Source organism: Atractosteus spatula, chromosome 11, assembly GCF_055471065.1.
Source record: "Atractosteus spatula isolate fAtrSpa1 chromosome 11, fAtrSpa1.hap1, whole genome shotgun sequence".
NCBI lineage: Eukaryota > Metazoa > Chordata > Actinopteri > Semionotiformes > Lepisosteidae > Atractosteus > Atractosteus spatula.
Genome location: NC_142716.1, coordinates 32,576,789 through 32,599,536, shown reverse-complemented (window position 1 = coordinate 32,599,536; position 22,748 = coordinate 32,576,789). Strand labels below are relative to the sequence as shown.

Below are 22,748 nucleotides of genomic sequence, written 5' to 3'. Positions count from 1 at the left end.
TGTACAAGCAGTTACCTATTTGAAAACACAGAATGTCTTGAAGGGCTGTTCAGGTCAGCTACTGCTAGTATCAGTAATTACACAGGAGTAAGTGTTTTCATAAAATAGCAGGGTTGCAGACACCAGGCCTACTGGAATTCCAAAATTCCCACGGAAGTGGACTTGCAAAACACCATCACTAATTTGTCAAACTGAGATTCCATTTAGCCAGATACCTTATTAAGTTTCAGTTCTGGTGTAAATTGATAAGGACATTCAACACTAATTATAACGCACAACCGATTATCATACTGTTTTTTTGCTGTGAATTGTAGAAAGGAGGACATTTACTTTTACCAGAAACAGTAATAGAAATATCAATTTCAACATTTATAACCAGTCAGCGTACATTTTTTAGGTTGTGTTCTGTACTTTGAGCTTGACCAAACAATTGTCAAGATGTTTTTGGCTGTAACTTTGCAAATGATGCATGGGTTATTTTTGCCTCTTCTTCAGTCAGAAAACTCTTCTGATTTTTTTTCTTAAAATATGCAAATATGTATTTTTCATTCAAATGACTTCTGTCGGTCGTTTTTTTTTCTGGCTGGGCTAGATATCCTAGAAACTCTAGAGATTAAAAAGAGAAAATCAAACTGTTAACCGACATAACAGTCTTCCTTGTCCTAAACAGAGTTTTGTATTGCTTTTGTTTCTATACTCAGTGTTGCGTCGATATCAAAATATGGGTCCAAATTAGAGCTCTAATTCCAAATTAGAGCAAAAGCATGGAAGCAAAGGTTATCAACACCTGTATTTGGTTGGTGGTGAAGGGAATTTAAGTCTCGATTTTATCAGGGACCGATAAACAATTTTACAATGAGTGGACATACATTATTACAGTGTCCTACACTATGGGGTGAAACGCAGAACTGAAAAAAACAAGTCACGTAGGAACTTGTGCAACAATTCAGGACATAACCACCATTCAAGGCACATTGATGAGGAACAATTGTTTCGTGCAATTCAAGAACATAACGAAATATTTATTTCATTGCAAGGGCTAAAGAAAACAAAACAATGATAAGCAAAATGTCTTTGAAAGACTTTTAGCTTGTTGATTGTAGAGGACAGCAGTAAAAAGCCCTTTCTTCGCGGGCCAAACAAATCTAGTTTATCGGCAAGTGCCTGGATTCGGAATTACAATATCGTGTCTTAATCACTCTACGTTAAATCTACATAATCTATATAAAAATTAGTCACTAACACTAGAACATGCAGATTATTCTTTTTTTTTCTTTTTTTCTTTTTTGGATCGACTCAAGAGTCGGTCGAGAGTGTAAATATATGTATAGCATAGAAAAAAAAACTTGAAAAGTTGCATGCGAAGCAACTGAAAAGCTTCGCTGTCTGGTTGCAAATGTTGTTTGATGAGATTTTTTTTTTACCCTTTATTTTTAATGGGTCCACTCCCCCACTAGATGTTTTCTAACTCAGTGGACTGACTGGGAATTAGTGCTTTAACAGGCATTTCTCATCTTCTCTCCTCAAAGTGAAGCATACAAGTGTACCAAAAGGTTTTTCAAACGGAGACAAGGTAAATTGGTTTGGGAGAGTTGTGTGTACTAACCCTAATTACACAGCGTATCTGCAGTTTTGCCTTGTGAAAAATGAACAAGACGCAAACATTTTATGTGCTTTGTTAAAAGAATGTGATTACATAGCATCTGAATGTAATAATTAGACATATTCTGGTAAAAAGCGCCAAGATTATTTTTGAATTCTGTTTTGTAACTCTTACTTTCGGTATTTTTAAGGGATTATAAGTAACATAATACTATTCATACAAAAACAAAGTAGCAAAAAAAGCTCCCCCTTTTTTACTAGCAAGGCTGTGATTTTTTTTTCTCTTTTTAAATTTTTTGTACCCCGATATTTTAGTGTCCTGGGGGTAACCGGACTAGGAAAAGAAAACAAAACAAAAATAGAATTTTCAACAATCACTATCTTACAAAGATATTTACCTATCCAATAACTATCGAATGAAATTGCACTTTACTCAATTCAAAATTCCTCTGTTTGCCTTTTATCGCTGTTTTCTTTTTGTGTTGTCAGTTTCTATAGAAAAACAGACCATCTTTCCCCATTGGGAAATTACGTGCTTTTAAAAAGCTGTGGGGGCCCTGTGTTAATTCAGAAAATAACAGGAAACAAAAATATCTCATATTAACTGCTGCATATAAATTCACACCCAGATAGGACTTTTCATGTACGCCTCCTGTGAAAACACGCTGAAACCTGCCTTCATGCTTTGATTAATATTCTTCCAATTGACCTATATCCAAAACTGACCCTCCCCCCCCAGAAAAGAGCTGAGATTTTAAAAAATCTTTTTCTCTGTGATATGTCGGAGGAAAGCCCAGATTCTATTCCATTGACTAGAATTTTTCCCTACAGTGCATTCAGCATGGCTTCACTGTGAACTCTTGTAGAGTTGTCAAATGTTGGGTCAAAGCCCGATGAAATGCCAAGGCTCTGTAGTGCTTGCACAAAAAAAAAAAAGCTTTGGCTGGCGGGAATCGATCCAGCTAAAACTTCTGCAAATACGAAACAGAACAAAGCAAAATTACCAAGAACAAAAACGAAAACCAAAATGAAACAGAGCCTGAGTCTTCCATTGCTTTGAGAACCCGCAAACCCATAGCTAAGATACTGTATACAGACGCCCTTTGTGCAGTCAAACCTGTATTTAAGACCCGCTGTGTTGAAGGCTGCTCCTCAGTCAGTTTGTGTCTCTCCCCATGGTCAAGACCTTTAATTGAAACTCCTCTTATCCAGAAAGAACAGCACTTCAGTGGTCCTCCAATCAGTTGTTCGGCTCAAGATTGACTGCGCGCACGTTTCTGTCTATACTCATATGCATGTGTATCGTCGATTCCTCTATGGTCTGGGACGGGTTCTGCTGTAGCCATGCTGCTCTTGGTGGAGGGGGCGGCGATGAGGTCGCGGTGGGCACTCCACGCTCCTCGTCTCGGTAGCAGAGAGGTCCACGGTGTGTGGCGGATCACGCTCAGAGGGGGCAGTAGGGGTCAGGTGGTCTGTCAAGCAGGCGATGAGAATCTCGAGTCTTTAACCCAGATACCACTGCACAGAAAAGAGAAAAACATAGGAACTGAGCATCACACCCTGTACACCAGGAAGGCTGGTGTTCTCGGCCTTATGCCCTCCCGCTGTTCCATTCCAGCCAGTTAAGAGATGCTTCTAGTTTGTGTGGAACTTAAAACACCCAAGAACCATCAGTCAGCCATCTGGGAAAAAAAACAACAACTTTTTGATGTAATTACTGCATGTGAGAGGTGTTCTGTGGCAAATCTGATTTTTATATTGGGATTAACTTTTGCAGTCATCAGTGGAAATTCTCTTTCTCAAGCAACATATCTGCTTACGGAATTGATTTTCAAAGTGTTAGGCATCGTGTTTAACTGTTGCCGGGTTTACTGCACCAATCTATTACAATGCGTTTTCATTACGAGATAAACAGTTCGAGAATATATCAAAAGTTAATTGAACCATTTTTGTTAAAATGACGCCACAGACATTAAAATCGTTTTTGCAGGGGAGGCCTGGAGATAGGAGGGTGGGGAACGTCAACCGTACCGTATACACATTAGGTCTGAAGGAGCTGGGTTTTAGCACTGTTTTTTTTACGTGGCTGGGGATGTACTGTTGACTTACAGTACATGCAGATCTTTTCCATAAGGAAAAAAGTTTCTCACATTACAAAACAATGAACTTTGGAAAATGAGAAGTTTTCAGATTCGGCCAAATAAACTAACGCCCAACTGGCTGATATTCAAAATCCCTTGCAGTTAGAAGTATTTTACTCATACTGATTCTGAAATCTCCTCGGACATATACATGAACAAACAGTGTAAAAACAGCACCAGTTAACTGCTTCACAATTTCAAAAAGCTTTATGCAGGCACACTGGTGATTCCCTTTAAAATTTAGTCTCAAACAGATCACATTGACAAGACCTAGTATTGTGAATACACAGAGACCTCCATGAGCTCATGTTTATTTGCTTTGTGAAATGTTTTTTAAAAGTTTGTCTGAACTAGCTTGTGCGCAGACAGGTCATTTATTTAGGCTCCCTGTTGACAAGCAGGCAGACTGTGCTGCCTTTCTGCAGAAATCTATTTCTGACACCCAGTTTCCAGGGAGCAGCCATCTGTGCCAGCCCCAGCTAGGCCTCAGTGCTGTTGCTCCCACCAGGCAGCAGGAGGTGCTCTTTTCCAGAGGACACATTCCTTCACTGTGCAGCATGCTGCCCAAGCCTGCTCTGCAACGCTCCTGCAGTCTTTAAAAAAAGGCTTCCTCACTCTTTGCACTATTCAACAAAGTGCCTTGAAGGCAAGGTTAGCCCGGAGCACTTCTGTAATCCTTTCGGTGAAATAGGCTTTATTGATTGCTCTGGTCTATTGTTCACATTCCTAGCATCCCCTCCTCCCCACCCCTTCCTATTCCCTCCCTCCAAGTTCAAGTTCATCCTAGTGTTACATCATGTCTGGTTGCTAGGGACAACCAGACAGCCCTCGACGTGACTATCATTAGCAAGGCCCAGCTCTGCCTCCACTCCACCCATGAGCCTGCCTCCTTCTCTGACGTCACCCAGGCCCTGCTGCAAACACACAGCAGTATTGATTCCGCCTAATTTATGACCCCACGCTCCTCACCCAGCTCCCTCTCTCACCCCCCTGAGCTACTTTTCCATCACCCTCCTCTTCATTCTAGTCACCGGTCTAATTTATCCAACTTTCCCGGCAACTGGTGAAATTTAGACAATGGCTCAATTATAGCATTTCACTTCCTTTACATATCGCATGGGAAAACACTTAGGTAGCTCACCCCCCATCACCACCACACTCTTTCCCACCCAGCTCTTTGCAGCCCACTAACACTGTGTGAGATATTAGGGTGCTTCACCGAATAATAAAAAGGAGGCAGCAAGAGGAGCAAGGAGGGAGAACAGGGCAGGGGAGACAGGAGGAGAAAGAACTGGAGGAAATAAAAAAGGAAAGACAGGATACTAACAGGCTCATAACAAAAAGGCTGAGATTCCTAGCCAGCCGCAGCCCAGCTCAGGACTTGTTTAAATTCTATCACTTGCCACAAGCTCTGCGAGTAACTCTAAGGTTAGTTTTTAATCAATAGAAGTTGCTGACTCCGGATTTCTGTGCTGCGCACTGCAGTTTCCCGGTGTCTTTGTCTGACGCTTGGGCTTTCAAACTTTTCTCCCCTCCCCCTTGTCCTGAGCCGACTTTTAGCAGGGATCTGCAGACAGAAGGAGCTGCTGTGTGCCTCCCCTGCGCCATGTCGACAGTGGGGTAATATTACAGCACTCCAGGGGTGCTCCTGGCTGTGCCAGACCTTTCATGCTGCAAAGACACTGAGATATGCATCACCCCCTCTCCAGCTATCTGCACTTGTACACTATGAACAAACCGTGTGTGTGGCTACAGTGCTGCTGAGGAGGCTACAAACTCAGAAAAGAGCATGAATTCAGAGCCAAGCAAGATTTAACCCCTTCCCTCCCTGAACCTGTCAGCTTAGAAGTGGACACACTCATACATGTTAATATATAATGTTTCTTTTAAGGTCATAAAAAGTGACGGTGTTAAAAAAAACGGCAGTCGACCGTTCAACTCAACATGTTGATTTAAGCTCCAGAACACAAACTTTCTACTTTAAATTTCAACTCCATTCCTTTCACTCCATTACTTCTCTATAGAGCAGCTAACAGTTAACTGTACTCAGCAGAATTGGGACACAGACGCACTCCTGGTAGCTTTCCAAGTATACCTGTGGTATACAACCAAAAGAGATAATCGTGTCCAAATGTAAATAAGTCATATGCATGCTTTGCATGCTAATGTTAATCATCTAGTGCTTTTCCTTAATATAAATTTTGTTATGATAGTCTGGCCTACCGTTTGAACGTGCTACATCACAGCTTTGTGTATCTTGGACAGCCATCTGGCAAAGAGAACAACAGTGTTTCACTAGCTGAGAAGTACACAAGCACCCCTGAAAAAGAATGATGTATCTATAGCCAAAGTGATCACATGAGAGACTGTTTACTTCTAAATGTCAAGCAACCATAATGGTAATGGTTTTTTGTAGTGTCTTGAAAGCAAAAGAATATTTCATTCCTGCACCAACCAGCTGAAAGAACTGAACCACTTCATTCTTGAGCCCAGAAAAAGGAATGTAGGAATCTGACACAAGCATTCACAAATCTTAAATGCACTGACAAACTCAATACAGTGGACTTCTTTAGGGTCAACAGTGAAATAAGTCAGAGGACAGAAGTGAAAACGACACAAAAGTGCATTTAAAACATAACAACAGACTCTTCTTTATCCAAAGGGGTGTGAGAGTCTGGAAGAAGCTACCTATGTTGTTGTAGCTACCCTGGCTACTTTGAAGAAATAGCGGGATGAGATCTACTAATTAGTAAACGGGCTAGATGGACCATTGGCTTCCTCTTGTTTGTAACCGGTCTTATGTTCTTAATCACAAATGCATTAGAAAGATCACACTTCATCCATCTGGACTTCCTAGCCCCATGCTTTTTCAGCCAGCTGATGACATCCCTCACAGCTGCACAACCGAGATGTAAAAACCACAATCACGTCTCCTTCTGAATCTCGCTGTGGAGACGGCAGAAAGAAACAAATGCTCCCTTTCTGCGGTTTTGTGATTACACTCCCCGCTTGCCCAATCGAAACCAGACTCCATGCAGCCTGCTCTTTTAGTGTTTCAAGCAGCTGAACGCAGCATCAGCACTTTTAGCTTCATTACAGATGAAACATCTCATCTGCTTCAGGACTCTGACACCCGCCTCTCGACCTCTAGCTCTGTAAAGCACACAGAGCCCGAAGTTCCCTGAAAATGAGAGGGAAGTAGACTTACACCACATTACAATTTCAGTATGTGTATGTCTTGGTCCTTATCAAGGGTCCCTAGGAAAGCTCAAAAGTAAATAAATAGAGGGCAACATATGCTTCAGTTTCTGTTTTCTTCAGCAGGGCTGTGTCTTTACCTTTACAGCAGATTCCAGACCTCAAGGTCTACAACTGTCCACTAACACTCAAACATCTAACAAAACCTTGTTGATCCTTGGAGGTGAAATGCCATTGATGGTTCCTTTATGACACTGACATGCATATTTGCTTTACATTTTCTGTAACTGAATCTGCAGTGCATTTCAAAACCTAACTGGGGCTGTGTCAGTCCTGTCTGAAAGACCTGCCTTGCAGAGAATGGACATCTCTCATCACCAGTTAAGCCAGGCAGGTTGCTGCCTGCGTGAGGCAGATCTGCTAGTCTGGAAGTGCATTGGGCAGACTAAACTCAACTTGCTAATGATTTGCAGAATATCCATTAGTCTGTCGGGGACTGAAGAAGAAAGCAGCAATATTTCACAGCTGTAGTGTATCACTTGCTCACTCGGAACTTGTTGTGTTGATCTACATTAAAACGGTGCTTCAGACTGTCAGGATTAACAAGATGTAGAATAAGGAGCTAACACCACTTTATTTATTCTGTGCATTTCAGAAATGCATTAACCGCTTTTTTGTAACCGCTTTATGCAGTGCAGGGTTGCAGGGGTGCCAAAGCCTATCCTGGCATGCAACAGGAGCATAAGAAGATACACCCTTGATGGGACGCCAGAACCCCACAGGACATACAAAGACAAAAACGCACATACTCAACAAGAGCAAATTTTTCCTACCACTAAGTCTTTGATCTGATTTGATCAGAGAATACCCACATGAACATGGAGAGAACATATAAACTCCATGCAGAGAGTCTGGAATTGAACCCAGGGCCCCAGCACTGCAAGGCAGCAATGCTAGTCACTGCACCACTGTGCCAACCAGCAGGACACCTTCCTCTGCCAGATGCTACAGGAGAACTTAGTCAGTGTACTATAAAGCAAGCAAACATGGTGAATCTGAGCAGCATCTCTTCAGAACGGGTGGAAATTCTGATCATTACAGAAAGCCAGTGCAAGAGACCAAAGTAAATTCTCGCACAGCATGACCAGCCCTGGCTGTGAATAGTTCGGTATACACTTAAAATGATACCAGAGCAACACAGGTGTTATTCTGGCTCATGTAACATCACGGAAACAGTAACAACTGAACGTTTCCTTCCTATGAGAAGATTAGGACTTTGGCATAGCGGAACATTAAAGAGTAGCCAGTGAGGATCTGGCTAAAAAAATGGTGTTGTACCATCATCAGCTGCTGCTGCTAACGGCAAAATGCCCATGAACTGTCCTCCTTTCTGTTGAAATCCAAATGAGTGTTTAAAAGCTTCTAAAGCTCCACAAAACTCAGCTACTGGCTGTGTGGCTTTTGTCGCAGGGTGGTGCGGAAAGGAAAGTTTCTCCAGCAGCTGCAAGAGATCGGGGGGGGGGGGGGCATCCCGCACACACTGCCTGCATTGCTCTCCAGTCGATAGCACTAATGCAATTTAGAAATGGTCAACGTAAAAGTCTTGTCAGGATGTGAATAATAGGATGGATAGAGGATGGGCTCACTGATCAATACTACGCAAGAAAAGAAGGCTGCAGATTGGTTGTCCCTATGCATCAGTGCCTTCACGAGATGGGAAGCACTTGCGCATGTTTGTCCCAGCCTGTGTCACAACACCAAGAAGAGTCACTGAGTGACTGCGTGTGGAACTGTGGGACAGTGTGACTGAGTGACTGCGTGTGGAACTCTGGGACAGTGTGACTGGAACTGCACTGCTCATTGTTTGCATTCCTACCAGGGCCGGATTTTGGCCCTAGGCACTTTCACTCCGAAATGTGTAAAAAGAGGGGTAAACACCAACTGAATTACATCGATTGACATGATGCACTTTAAACTATTATGTGCCAGCCACCTCGGCCCGTCTTTGACAGACAGAACTTGAAACTCCTCGAAGGGGTTACACACACACAGCGTAAGGACTGAGGAGGGTTACTTCAGTTTACAGTGGGTTTCAGTGGGTTACAAGGACAAAGCAGCAAACACTGACAACTATTTACAAGGGCTCCTCATAAACTCTTTATGCTATTTACACTGCCAGGTCAATCTCCGGTCGACACAGTGACCTCAAGCCCAGCCCCATGGTCCCCATGGTTGCCGCCAGCCTGCCTTATGGGCGCATAGCTAAGGGGAGGTGCAGTTGCTAAAGCGACCGGTGTGGGCCGCTACACTATTCTAATGCTAAACCACGTGATTGATGGAGCGAGTCGTGCGACCAGCACTTCTAGTTTCTAGAACAGCCGCTAGATAGTGTATGGTTAAGGATTTGGAGCACCTAGAGTCGATCTCAAGCATGTTGCTTCAGCTCGTTTTTTGTCAGTCTCTAGTGTTTCCCTCCTTCGTAGGCCCTAAAAATTTCATAGGCCCTGGGCACTGTGCCTTGTTTCAAGGGTCTGAGTTATGAAACTCTTAGGATAAAATTAAATGCAGAAAAGAACTAGCGACAACAACAAAATCCCTGCATGCATATTATTTCAGGTTTGCAAGCATAAACACATTTTGCTATCTAGGCTTTTTTAGCAAAAAAACATCACCAAAGAAGATCTTAGATACCAATAAGGTCATGTAGGGACAGTAATATGATCATGTTACGGTCCTCAGTTGGAGAGTTATTTTTCTTTTCCTAATTGTCTTCTCCTTTTTCTCTGGGTGCTGCCAATTAATAAATTAAGCAAATGAGGCAGCAGCATTTAAAAGGGGAAAATGAGACTGCAAAAGGGAGAACACTGAGAGATCGTAGATGTTGAATGAAGTTAGTTGAGTGGTGTGTTTTAGGGATGGGGGACATGTTGTGTGCTTTTCTTTTTGGCTTTTGGTTTGGTTAGTTAGTTAGTGTAGATACAGGTAGGACGCAGAAGACTTTTTTTTTGGTCCGACCTCATTGTTAGGCACAACCACCTTTTTTTTTTCCAGTTCTAGCCTATCTAGTTGGCATTTTCAGTCGGTTTGTCAGGGGTTTTTATTTTCTTTGTCTTTCCCCTCCCAATTGGAATACAAGTGTGCACCTCTGCCTCCCTGAGTTTTTTTTTTGGGTATAATAAAGTTGATTTGTTTTCTCGGGGAAGTCCGATCTCTCGGGCATTCTTTTGTGTTGCGACTCTTGGTAGGACCCTAGATGCATTTGTAAGGTCGTAACAACCCAGATTAAAATTCAAACTTTATTATAATCCCCTAGGAGAAATTTGTTTTGTGCCCAGTACAACAATACAACATTACCATCACCAACAAAGAGGTCAGGACAAACAAGATTTCAGGAGCACATCCTATGAAACCTATAATATAATACAATTATTTTATTATGAAAAATGATGTCACAGAGGTGATAGGCAGTTTCCTGGACCTACTGTAGTAGCCTGCTACACTGCAGTAGCACAAAGGCGTTTCCCATAATGAAGTAGTGTAAATTCACAGTAAAGGGGGTGAGCAATCACTGCATAATGCTCTAAAAAGCCTGACTGTCCATCATGAAAGACATACAGCATTTCTTTAAATGTGCCAAGTTCCCTAAAACATTACTCAAAGGACGTATGTTAAAACTATACAATGCACCAGCAAGACCTTATTTAAAATATTGGGTTTAATTCCGGTCACAGAAACTCAAGGCTTTACTGTAAAAAGAACACTGCTGCCCAGGAAGGAGGACAAAGTAGAGCATCAGGAATAGTTCCTAATATCAAAGCAATGTCACATACAGTACAGATAGGAACTGTTAAAAGTCCTCAAGACATTGACAAAGTCAACCAAGTCAACTGTGCTTCATGACCTACAATGAATAATGCCCCAGCACCACAAGTGAACACCAAGAGGTTAAGGAATGAGAACAGAGAGCGATAGAGAATGTCTGACAACCTTACAAGTCAATCTCATTCTCAGGAACCCTTAGGACACACCTAATTGAGATTCTTGTTTCATTTAGTTACAAGAGACCAAAACAAAAAAAAAAACACAGATTAAATCAACAAAAGAGTCTTCTTTGTTTTGTGCCATTTTTGATGTTATGACCCTGTCCCTGGCCACATACTTTGTCTTTTTAAATGTGTCAACCGATCTGTGAGTTCAAACAACCTGCAATACTATTCAAGCAAGTAAAGACCAGCATCCTGAATTAATGGAGTTGATCACATTGATTTTAACGTTCGGTTGATTTCAGTGTCAACAGATGCATGGATTACATGCTCATGTTCCTGGCTGAGAGGTTTATTGAAGTCTTGTAAGTACTGTGGAAGTTTATGCAATATTACAACCTTGCTTTTTGGAATGGCGGCCTTCAGAGTTCAGGTGACAAATGTCTGTAGTAAATCTAACACGGTAAGAGATCAGACACTGACCAAGAGGACCTGTTCAAGACAAGGCAGTGAGGTGCTGGAATGTGCAGCCACAGAAAACAGGCCCCCTGACAAGGAAACTGTACCTCCTCCATCAGTTTTGGAAAATTATACCTAAATTTAGGTTTTGTTTCAAATACAAACATGAACCATTTCTGAGAAAAATAACAGGAAAGGTGTTTGCTAAACATGTAGCGCAATACACCTTCCTATGCAACAGATGGAGACTGTGCCAGTGTGGGTTTAAGAAGATCTGAGAATGGTTCCCAACACTCACAAAAACTAATATGGGCATTTTTAATCAAAGGAAATCAGACTCTCAACAAAGGCACATTAAAGAAAAGTGCCTTTTACGGTCTGCAGCTATACAGGAGTATAGTGTAGCTAACTAACCTGTTATACTTACTGGTGTTATTAAGAGTTGATAACTCATTGCTATGTACAGTATTTCCATTTACATTCAAGTGAGATTATTACAAAGAACTGCTATTTTTAAAATACATTGCTTTGCAAAAGTATTCACACCCTTTCTATGGTGTCCCATTTTATGAAATTACAAATAATGTATGCACACATACACAGTTTTTTAAACTTAATATTTTATACCTATACGCTCAAATTGTGGCAGCAATAACAGCCAAGAGTCTTTCTGGGTCTCTATCCACTTTGCACATTGGTAAAAAAAAGGTTTTTTTTTTCCCCCGTGCATCTTTTTTGCTCAAGATCTCTCACGTGGCCTGGCTATTACTTACGGACCAGTAATTTTCAAGTCTTTCCACACATTTTCACCAGGATTCAAGTCAGGATGTTTGCTGGGCCACTCACTTTCTTTTTCTTAAACCACTCCAGTGTGCCTTGTGCCAAAGTTTGGGTAATCATCCTGCTATAAGGTGACTTTTTGTCTCAGTTTTAGGTCTAAAATATATTTTATTTTAAGATTTTCCTGTGCTTTGCTCTATGTCAGTCTTGACAAGCTTCCCAGTCTCTGCCAATGAGAAGCAGAACTATAACACAACTGTGCTTGACAGTAGGGATGGTGTTGATGAAGTGATGCACTATGTTGGGTGTGCATCACAGGAAACAATGCATTTAGGTAATAAATTTACCATTTTTTACATTTTGCCAAATTGTCAAAAAAGATGTTTGTTGAATCACTTAGGTGCTTTGGTTGCAAACCCTACATACATACAATTTGAGATGTTTCTTTTCAGTCACATACTGTACATGTACTGTACTTTACATCTCTGTGGAATGACTTGGATATTCTTCACCCAAGAACATATTCTCTTATCTAAAGTATTGAACTCTGTAGATCCTTCAAAGTCACCATTGGCCTCTTGGTGGCATCTCTAAGCAGTTTCCTCCATGCCTCAACCTCACCCTGCTCCAAGAGATATCAAGATATCTTTAAAATGGTTTTATAGAATTCTGATCGGTGCCTTTCTACAACATTATCCCTAAATTGTTTTTGTTGGTTTTCCATGATTGAACCTCTGCTTGAACCTCAAGGCTTGGATAAGGGACCTTACAGAAACAGGCATGTTTATTCTGAGGTCCTGTGAACCACTATTGTTGCACACAGATACAGCCCTCTCAACTAATTGTGTGACTTGTTAAGGTAATTTTGTACAATTTAATTAATTTCTGTTTGCCACAGCAAAGAGATTAAATAATTATGCAATTATCGTGCGTTTTCCATTTTTCTTTCATACTAATTATCTGTTTCTTTCTTTCTTTTGCATCCAGTAGGATGTGTATATAACAAATGTTAATTAATGCTTTAAAGTGCCATAACTGCAAGTTTTAAAGCAACAAATTGTGAAAACTGGCAAAGGTTTGAATTATGTTTGCACACCACTATAATCTGGGGACTTTAGTCCCCAAATCCTGAGAGCAATACATATATATAAAATATATATGCACAAAATTTTTTTATCTAGAAACACATCATGGGTTCCTGGGTTCTACAGTACAGAGGCAAATAAACGAGATGTGTTACAGGCAGCCCAGCTGTGAATACAGACATACTGTACAGTATCAGCTTTTTCAGTAAAAAAAGGAAGACTCGACAATGGGCTCTAAAGATGGCTTCTTTATCCTTAACAGTCTTATTGTCCTCTCTGAAAACCTCCAAGGTGAAACTTGCATTAAAGAAGAGAGAAAAGCCACCCACACCCACACGCACACACACTGCAAGACAGGATCTTCGCTGTTCCTTTAGCTCCCTGTCAATGGAACAAGTAATCTCATCATGATGAAAAGTGCTGACTCAGGGTTTCATAAAGTGCCTGCAGATGTGTGTCATCTCAAAGGAATTCGCCTCATGTAATGCAAACCAGCCCTTCACAGAGCCTGCTTATAAAACCCCGTTTAACCATTGCGAATATAGTCTGGCTTTACTGGTCTCAGAGGAGCGTTAGTGGTGCTGGGTCAATTTCTACAGCACTAGACTTAAAGTGAAAGGGGGGAATTTTTCTTTCGAAAGACCTGTGGGGCTGAGACACAATCCAGGCACCAGGGACAGTCTTCGCTTTCCTGTGCACCATAAAAATACCCTCACAAACATGCTCACAGATTAAAATACAAACACATGAAGATGACCTTATTTGAAAACATGCAGAGGATATTCTTTTATACAGTCTCCTGTAGACATTTTCGGCATTACAGAGTTTACATTATTTGCAGAGGCTTAGTTTGGGTAGTGTGAGAATATTCTAGAAGGAAGCAAGTGCTTGAATTAGCATCTGTTTCAAGGTAGTAAAGACGGCCACATGCTTGATAATCTCAAAAACCTGGAAGTAAACAGAACCAAATAAAAAATGAATTACACAATTAAGAAAAAAAAACAGTCTCAGCAGTGCCCACTGCTGGCAGAAGGTGAAATGACAGCCTGAACATGCTATACCCAGCTGATAATTGAGCATGAAAACACAGACCTAATAAAATACTTTGTAAGGTGGAATAAGACACCTTCTTTCTTTTCCTGAATTTATACCACCAAGAAAGGCTCTACTCCTGGTGTTTCTTTTCTTTTCTGTTCTGTACAAGTAATTTATTTTGAACACTGTGAAAATGTACTTGAATTTCTCAGCAGTCGCTGCACCTCAATCACAGACAGCAAACTTGGGATGGGTGGCTAAAATAAAGACTGGATGTGCAGGATACGTTTCATGCAGTACACATTTGTGCATGAACGTCAAAGCCTGGCAAGTTCAGTCACTTTCATCGGAGTTTCAATCGCTTCATTAACAAACAGATTAATTTTAAGCAAAAGGAGCTGAGAGTGGCACGTCTCGCTGTGCGTCCTGCTCTTGCCCCGTGGCACGGGTCTCTCCTCATCAGTAAGCAGGGTGTGTGGAGGTCTCCTTTGCTAGTCTAAAGCAAACTGAATCCCATCTGCTGGCTGGCAGCCTCTCTCTTTGAGGGAACCCTCTCCCAGCAGTTGTGCTTTAACCCCCAGGCTCGGTGCCACCCACCCCTTCATTAAGTCTGCTCTGTTCCCCTGCCCCCTTCCTGACTGCTGCCTTTCATCACGTTACCAGGCAGCATCCGGAGAATGTTTTACTGTTACAGTCCTGTCTCTTTCCTAAACTCTTGCTTAGCTGGACCTCATTTTTATCCCAATAACAAACAAAGTACTTTACGCTGTGCATTTAATTACTCATTGGGCTAGAGCTTTATTATCTAATGGTTCGGCACTCTACAGTTCAGGTTCTGTTTCTGATATGGTTACGTTGCAAGTGCTAACGTTCCTAGCACTTGAAAGCCACAGGGCTGCACTGAGACGCAAGTGTGAGTGAGTTTTGAATTCTTGCGTTTAAAGAGAATGCTGGGCTGGCGAACAGGAAAAAGATCCCCGCCCTCTAGGTATGCTGTAGCTTTAATAAGAGTCCCGTCCATCCATTTTCTAACCGCTTCTTCTAATTCAATGTCATCGGGGAGCTGGAGGCTCCAATGGGTGCAAGGCAGGGCAGACAGACACACACACACAAACCAGGGCCAGTTTTCCAAGAAGCCAATTAACCTACCTGTATGTTTTTGGACTGTGGGAGGAAACCGGAGCACCCAGAGGAAACCCACACAAACACAGGGAGAGAATACAAACTCCACGCAGATACTTCACACCAGGTCAGGAATCAAATTCAAGACCCCAGTCCAGTGTGGCAGCAATGCTAACCACTGCTGACAATAAAAGAGTTATAATAGGAAATATTTATGTGCCACTTTAAGCTTACTGGATTGTGTTGTGCAGAGGAAAGGACAGTCACCATACATACTGATTTTTTCAACTAAAGCAAACATTTTTATATAGCAAACGCCCGATTATAGGCAGGCAGTTTTTGGTGCCAACCTACAGTACTATCAGTTTGCAATCAATGTATAGCCAACCTTTTTTGTGGTCATCCTGTTAACAATAATAAAGTGATATAGAACTGGAATGAAATCGAGATTCTGAGGCGTGATATTTCTTGGTGATTACTCAAAACCATTTTTTTGTGTTTGCTGCTGCTCAACAGCTCATTAAGGAAAACCACAGTATTTTATAATGTCTATAGAGCTCACAGCTGCAGTAACTGTTTACAGTCCAGGGTCCTGTCTTCAAATGACCATACTCCTTTTTTATACAATGATTTAAATATACTTAACTATACATCATCAACTTTTTTGTATTAAATCATAGTAAACTTTTATAAGGTTTAAGGATTTCCTTATAACCGTTGCCTGGCCCGTAACTGGTGTATCACCTTGTTTAACAACCAGCTTTTGGTCTAAAAAGTACAGCCGACATCTGATATCAGGTGTAAGGTGTTTTTAAAAAAAATATTCACCCACCAAATGCCATGATCAAACGTTTTTAAACTAAGAAGGAAATGTAATGTGTTCCAAAAAAAAAAGCTTGAAAAGGACTGTTTCGAGAGATTTCTGAGCGTGCTCACACATTTGACTCCAGACTGGGGTTACTGATTTGAGACAGGCCTAGAAAGCATAAATGCTGATGCCCGCGAATGAAAATGGTGCATTTTGGGAAACTGAGTATCTAATGCCTTGTGTAAAGTGCAAAATTAGACATTCCTGGATGTTGCTTCTCCTCTATACAGACAAGTTGCCACTATGAACAGATAGGTAAGCCCAACTTTGCCTTTACAGGCACTGTAAATAAAGGACTTTAATAAAGGACTTTCCGGTTAGTCCTTTATTAAGGATTTAGTTTATTAAGCATACTTTAATGCTCATAAAACTAAGCATTGAGATACTGTATTCAGGTCCATTTACAGATCACAAAAGAATGCAGTGAACACTGTTGCATCTTGTGAACCAATATCAAATTCCCCAAACCTCCAGCTAATCGTGATTTTAATACATACTTGTGGTCAGAAGCTGGATACCGATTTTTAATGTAATCTTTTCTTTTGAAATGGCTCAAGGCTTGTCTGCAAGCTGCTCTTAAAAACATATCTTAACGCACAGCTTGAAACTTTAGAGGTGCAGCACTGTGTGTGTTCAGGGCCGTAATGCAACATGAACATAATAGAACACAAACAGCACATAAAAGAAGTATTTAATTGTTCATAGCCCTCCTGAAAACAAGGGGCCAGACAGTGCCAGAAAGGCTCTAGTAAAAGCCTGATCTTTTAAGGAGTTTGTTTTCACAATTATGAAAATACATTTATTAGAAAGTGAATCCACTTCTCAAATAATTAACCCTAGTCTCTGGTAAATCCTCTATGCTGGGTGTCACAGTGCCATGAAAAGAACCATACAAGTAACCTTTTAACATCTGAACTAAATTTACTTAATATTTAGTTTCAAGCCAAGAACACCATGAACATTATTCTACTGATTTCCACACAACAACACAAGCGTGGGACGCACAGAAATTGTATTATAAAATTACACAAAGAAGGCAGATGTTTTCTCAGACGCACTGTAAGGTCATATTTTATCAAAAGAACATGTCAATGACACTACAACACACAGGACACCTGTGAATAGGCACAGCATGCACAAAAGCACTCAAGGCACCTTTAATTCCACACAAAATACTGGAAATACTGAGTAGCTTAAGAAATGTAGGGCTCTGTTCATGCATGTGTGTTTTATGAAAAACAAAGTATATAGATTTGGGATAATGATTCATTGTTCCATCAGCTCCAGGATATTGATAACTTAAGAAAGTTAAAAACAGTGCGCAGAGCCAGCAAGATGTTACAGTGAAACACGGTATGTCAATGACAGGCCACTATACGAGAGACCATGTGTCATGACACCCTGCCAAGATCGACACATCACCATCACCATCATCTCTTTTCATGGTCAGATTCCAGCTCCACTGCATCAGAAACACCAGGTTGTGACAACCCATGTACCCATAGGTCACCTGTGAAGTGGTGCCTAAACAGACTATTCAAACTATTCATCGATTCACAAGAATAAGCTAGAGTGATCCGGACCCTGGTTGGACATGCCAGCAATGGCCCGAGTGCTGAATCAAGTCTTTCTGTAGGGCACCCTGATGAACATCAGTGAATATGTTACAGAATGATACGCTATTTGTCTAATTATCAAGTTTCTTTTAATGTTCATTGTAGAATAAGTCAAGGAGAAGTTTAAAGTGTAATAGGTTTCAGGCATCAGGAAATGGAAAGAAAATTAAATACTGCATAGTACCTATGCACGACAAAGATCCACACCATATATAAGGAGAACTATTTTAATGGACCTTCACAGTCAGTTGACCTAAATGCTGTTGAAAGGAGGCCTGTAACCTGCTAACATCTATGAATGGGGAATGTGCAGACAGAACTAGTCATGCAAAGCTGCAGAAAAACCTTTTGCACACACAAAGTAAAAACATACTGTTACTAAAAGAAGATTTTTTTTTCATCATAGGATTTGAAGTATTTTGTTAGTCAGCATTACATGATGCCTCTTTAGCTTTACTTTAGACAAGATGCAAATAACATGGGGAGCTGGGTCAAATGCATCTATACTGTGCATGCATGTTAGAGTCAATAATGCATGAGAAAGGCAGCAACTCTGGAAGCCTCAGAATGTGGTGAACTGGAAACGCATTGTCCTCCCCCCCTACAGGAGAGAAATTCAAGGCACTGCAGTCCCCTGCCCTCATGACGGAACAGCTTTCACACTTTCCAAGCTGTATTGTTATCAATGACTGACCTCACTGGTCACTGACCCTTTCACTGTCTGCAGAAACATGCCGGTCATTACCTCTGCAACACGGATGCAGCGCTGAGCCACCCAACGGGAACGAGCTCTCTTTCAGGAGCCACCGACTCAGACAGGAGCCAAGAGAGCATGAAATACTGCGATCGACTACCTGCACCCTTCCAATCCCCCAGCATGTTATCACCCCCTGTTCCTTTCCCCACCCCTGGAAGCATAAAATCTCTCTTTATTGACAGGCAGCCAAGTCCGGTGTCAATCAAGAGAATCAGATTCAGGGGAGGAATGCAGAAGTTGCTGGAGCTTGCATCACCTGCAGCACGGATCAATGCCGCGAGCATCACTGGCGCGTTTCTGCAGAGGCCAGAACCCAGGCGATTAATAATGTACAAAGGTCTGATTAAAGGAACTGAAGGAGCTCTTTGCTGGGTAAACAAAGATCTGTAGATTAAAAGGAAAGAAAGGCTAAGCATCATTTTAGTGACCCGAAAAGGGGAAAAGAACAACTCCTAACACCTCCCCCCCCACCACCCCTCCTGGCCAACAACAGACAAACACACCTCCATTCTTCTTTGGTAACAGTTGCTTGCTGCCATGACAGGGTCAATAAATTGATCGGGGCACCTGATGCAGGCATGGGACAGACTAATCCAATACACTGCTATCTGGCGATGAGAATAATCAGCTAAGATAAATGGAGGGGAGGCAGCAGCATATCTCTGCCTCTCCTCCTCCCTTGCCGCAGTGATGATGGAGACCCAGGGCAGCAGGAGATGATTTAAGACTGCCGCCCTCAGCACGGCCAGCCTCTCAGACACCATTGCTGCATCGCTCCCTGCACTTGCACAATCGCACAGCGCAGCACCGCTAGGCTTTCAGCCGGCTGACGGGCTGGACTGAGGTTCTGAAGGCTCTCAAATACAGCCAACAGCTCTTTCAAACTAATTCCGTTTGTTTTCTGATCTCCAAGCCTCACTCTTCCACGAGACTCTTCCCCATTTATATGGAATTCTGTCTTCTAAAAGGCAATGAAGTTCCTGCTAGTGTCATCAGGCAAGTCCATATCAATATCCATCCATCCATCCATCCATCCATCCATTTTCTAACTGATTCATTTAATTTAGGGTCACGGGGGGAGCCAAAGCCTATCCTGGCAAGCAACGGGGACAATGCAGGTTTCACCTCGGATGGGACTTCAGTCCATCACAGTCTATTTGAACGTGCCTTGCTTTTAATTCAATGGCAGTACCTACACCTCTAAGACAGGCCTTGCAGTCCTTAAGTTAAACATTGCAAATTGGCTCATTTCAACCGTTCTCATTTTTTAACTCCAAAAGAGTTAAAGGTTTTTTTCTATACTTCGAATCAGTAGAGCTTTTAGCAAAACAAAGTCTTTGTTGGCATTCTGGGCAATTCATATGGAATACATGATGTAATATAACGTAATTATACAACACACATATATGTTACATTGCTTTTTTCTCAACGTCTTTGTTTTCATTTAGCTCAACTGAAGCGTATTTCCATCTGTCTTGTTTTGAGAGGCGGGGGGGGGGCAGTTATGCTTCAAAACAGCTGCCTATTTCATAACGAGAGACTTCTGTTCAGCGGTGGTGCTGGGCGCCAAACATGGCAAACTAATTTCGATTCGTCTGCTGGGCTGGGAGTGTTTGGGAGGGAATCTAAGGGAAAGATCGGAGCAGCTCGGTGGCTCAGGAAGCATGCGCAAGGGGATTAGACGCTTCTTCAAAAAACAAGTTCAAAAGTTCCTATAAGAGGCATGTTCTTGCTCGTACATAACAAGGGGAGAGGCTGGCTTGGGCTGTCCACAAAGCTGTTAACTTAAGACCAAAACACATGGCAGAGACAGCTAGCAAACAGACCCCAGCAAAGGCATCTGGTCACAATCACATAAATAGACACAGCTATATTTCTCTGCTGAGTTATGACAGACCCTGTCACAGTTTATAGCTTAAGTGATGACATCACAGGGGGAGAGCTCTTGTGTGGGTTTTGGAGCTGCGCTCCACAATTAAGCCCAGCATATGGGTGCAGAATTTGTTTAAGTGAAGTGTGCGTCAGTGCAGCGTGCTACAGTGGTAAGTGTCAACAGCTATGGTGCAACAGAGAGGTGCTGAAAAATTACCCTTATATATTAGTATGTGTTACCACACGGTCATAAAAATGTACTTCTTTCGACTTTTCCTGTTCAGTACTAGACTTTCAAGATGTCCGCAATAATTCGTCTTAAATCACTGAACCCAACTGGAAAAACCAAAACTTTGCCTAGCAGTTGTCTCTCTGTTGTTTCTCCCCACTGTGGGTGACATCAGGCAGCCTATCTTTGTCACCCAGATTTACTGTATCTCTAACCTCTAAACAAGATGTGTTTGAGACAAAGCTGGAAACATGAGGCTCCGTCATACAGTTAACTTGAAGTTATGCAGCAAGGGGGTTTAAAACAGGACACCAGTATGAAAGTCTGAGAGCAGAGGAAAAAAAAACTTCTGTCAGAGGGGCTAGAGATTACTGTGTGATAAAGCCTTATTTACAACCCCACAGAGGGCAAAACAGCTGCCCGATTGCATCTGCAGTCTTCTCTTCTCTCCCAGTGCTTTCAAAGGCTTCCACTATAGACAGCTTTAAAACTGTAGAAAGTTCTTTCCTGCTGGTTTGTTAGTGTAACCAATGAGGTCTAATTAATGGTGATACTGACCAAATCAGAAAGTTATTTTGAGGCGTCCATATGAGCATGCCTTGCTTTTAATTGGAATATTTAAAAAATATAAAGGTTTGCATTTATTTCTTGACGTTATTTAAAAAAAAAAACAGAGCAAAAATGTTAGCACTGTTTTAAGCTACACTGTATTTTAATAAGGACATTTGATGTATACGTTGTTTTGTAACTTAGTGATTAAGACTCTACCTAAATTCTGTCTGGGATTTATATCTTTTTGATGGTGTTTAATGTCCATCATTGGTGAATGGATGTTCTACTGGAAACAATTGAGAGCCAAAAACTGCAAAGTGGAACACCTCGGCAATGAAACATTTTTTAACTTTCAGTTATGTGCCTTAACTTGTCAAGTGATTAAATTAGGCGCAGATGGTTGCCATTTGGTGCTTTGGCCAACCTGACTATTGACAGCTCCCCGCTATGCTCACCAACTGCAGGGTTTGGGTGGTAAATCAATCGCAGGTCACCCCACTGAACAGGAAGGGCACGCAGTGTGGCTTTTAGGCCACGCTGACTAAACTCTCCGGTAAATCAGCATTTAATAGGGGCAATATATTTAAAATGGAAGGGACAGTAAGAAATCTAATCCTGCCCCTGAGACACAGCTCCCCTTATGGGATGAAAAAAATGGTCCACTTATGTCTAAACACAGGCCATCTACCAGAGTGATGACAAGTGATGAGTTTAGGGGCAGCTGAAGACCTAGAGTAAATACAACCGAAATGGTACAAAAACGAAAGCCAAATGAATGAATGCACTGTTTGCCACATTTTTTCCTGTATTTTTCTCTTTTAGAATCGGCAGATTGTTTTTCTGATAAACCCACCCAGTTTAGAACTTCCAGCTGAGTGTTCTTTCACATCTTTCACAAGATTCTTTCACAAGAATGAGCGTGTGGTCACAGGCAACACAGGGGCAGTGCTCACCTACAACAACGTGAAGCAGCAAGAGCCTTCCACTAATCCCACCCCACTGTCTTTAAGCTTTCACTGCAGAATCCAGGTCTGGGTCAGTGAGTGACATGACCAGGGCTCGAACCCATGATGCTTGGACAATAGAGCTCATCCCTTATTTCAACTTATCTTTACCAGCTGAATGACTCAGGAGGCCCTCTCCCTTTCTATATTCATTATGAAAACACGTGACTAAATGACCGTCCTATGTTTTTCTGGCAGTGTGATTCATTTGGTGCTGTTGAGTTTAATATGACTGCTAGCCATAGGCAGCTGTATACTGAACCCAAGAATAAGAAGATGGCACAATACATTCTGTGTTTACATTTGGATGGCAGAATGACACATATTGCCAGTTTGTTTTTTAGTAAATAACTGGGAATTTCTTGCCATTTTTTAAAAGTGACAACACTTGATGAAACTTGATGGCAAACTCCAAAAAGGCTGATATACAACAAGAAGAGAACTG

The 22,748-nt window shown here is 41.6% G+C and overlaps 1 protein-coding gene across 10 annotated transcripts in view; it reads right to left on the bottom strand.

Annotated features, from left to right (window-relative positions):
* Nucleotides 1-1,913: 1,913 nt before the first annotated feature.
* nfia (nuclear factor I/A) overlaps nt 1,914-22,748 on the bottom strand; it is a 205,887-nt gene continuing 185,052 nt past the window's right edge. For all 10 annotated transcript variants that reach the window (XM_088927539.1, XM_088927543.1, XM_088927540.1 and 7 more), the window contains one exon: nt 1,914-3,120. In XM_088927539.1, coding sequence (XP_088783665.1) covers nt 3,106-3,120 — 15 coding nt within the window. In that variant the 3' untranslated portion in view covers nt 1,914-3,105. The remainder of the gene's footprint in view (nt 3,121-22,748) is intronic.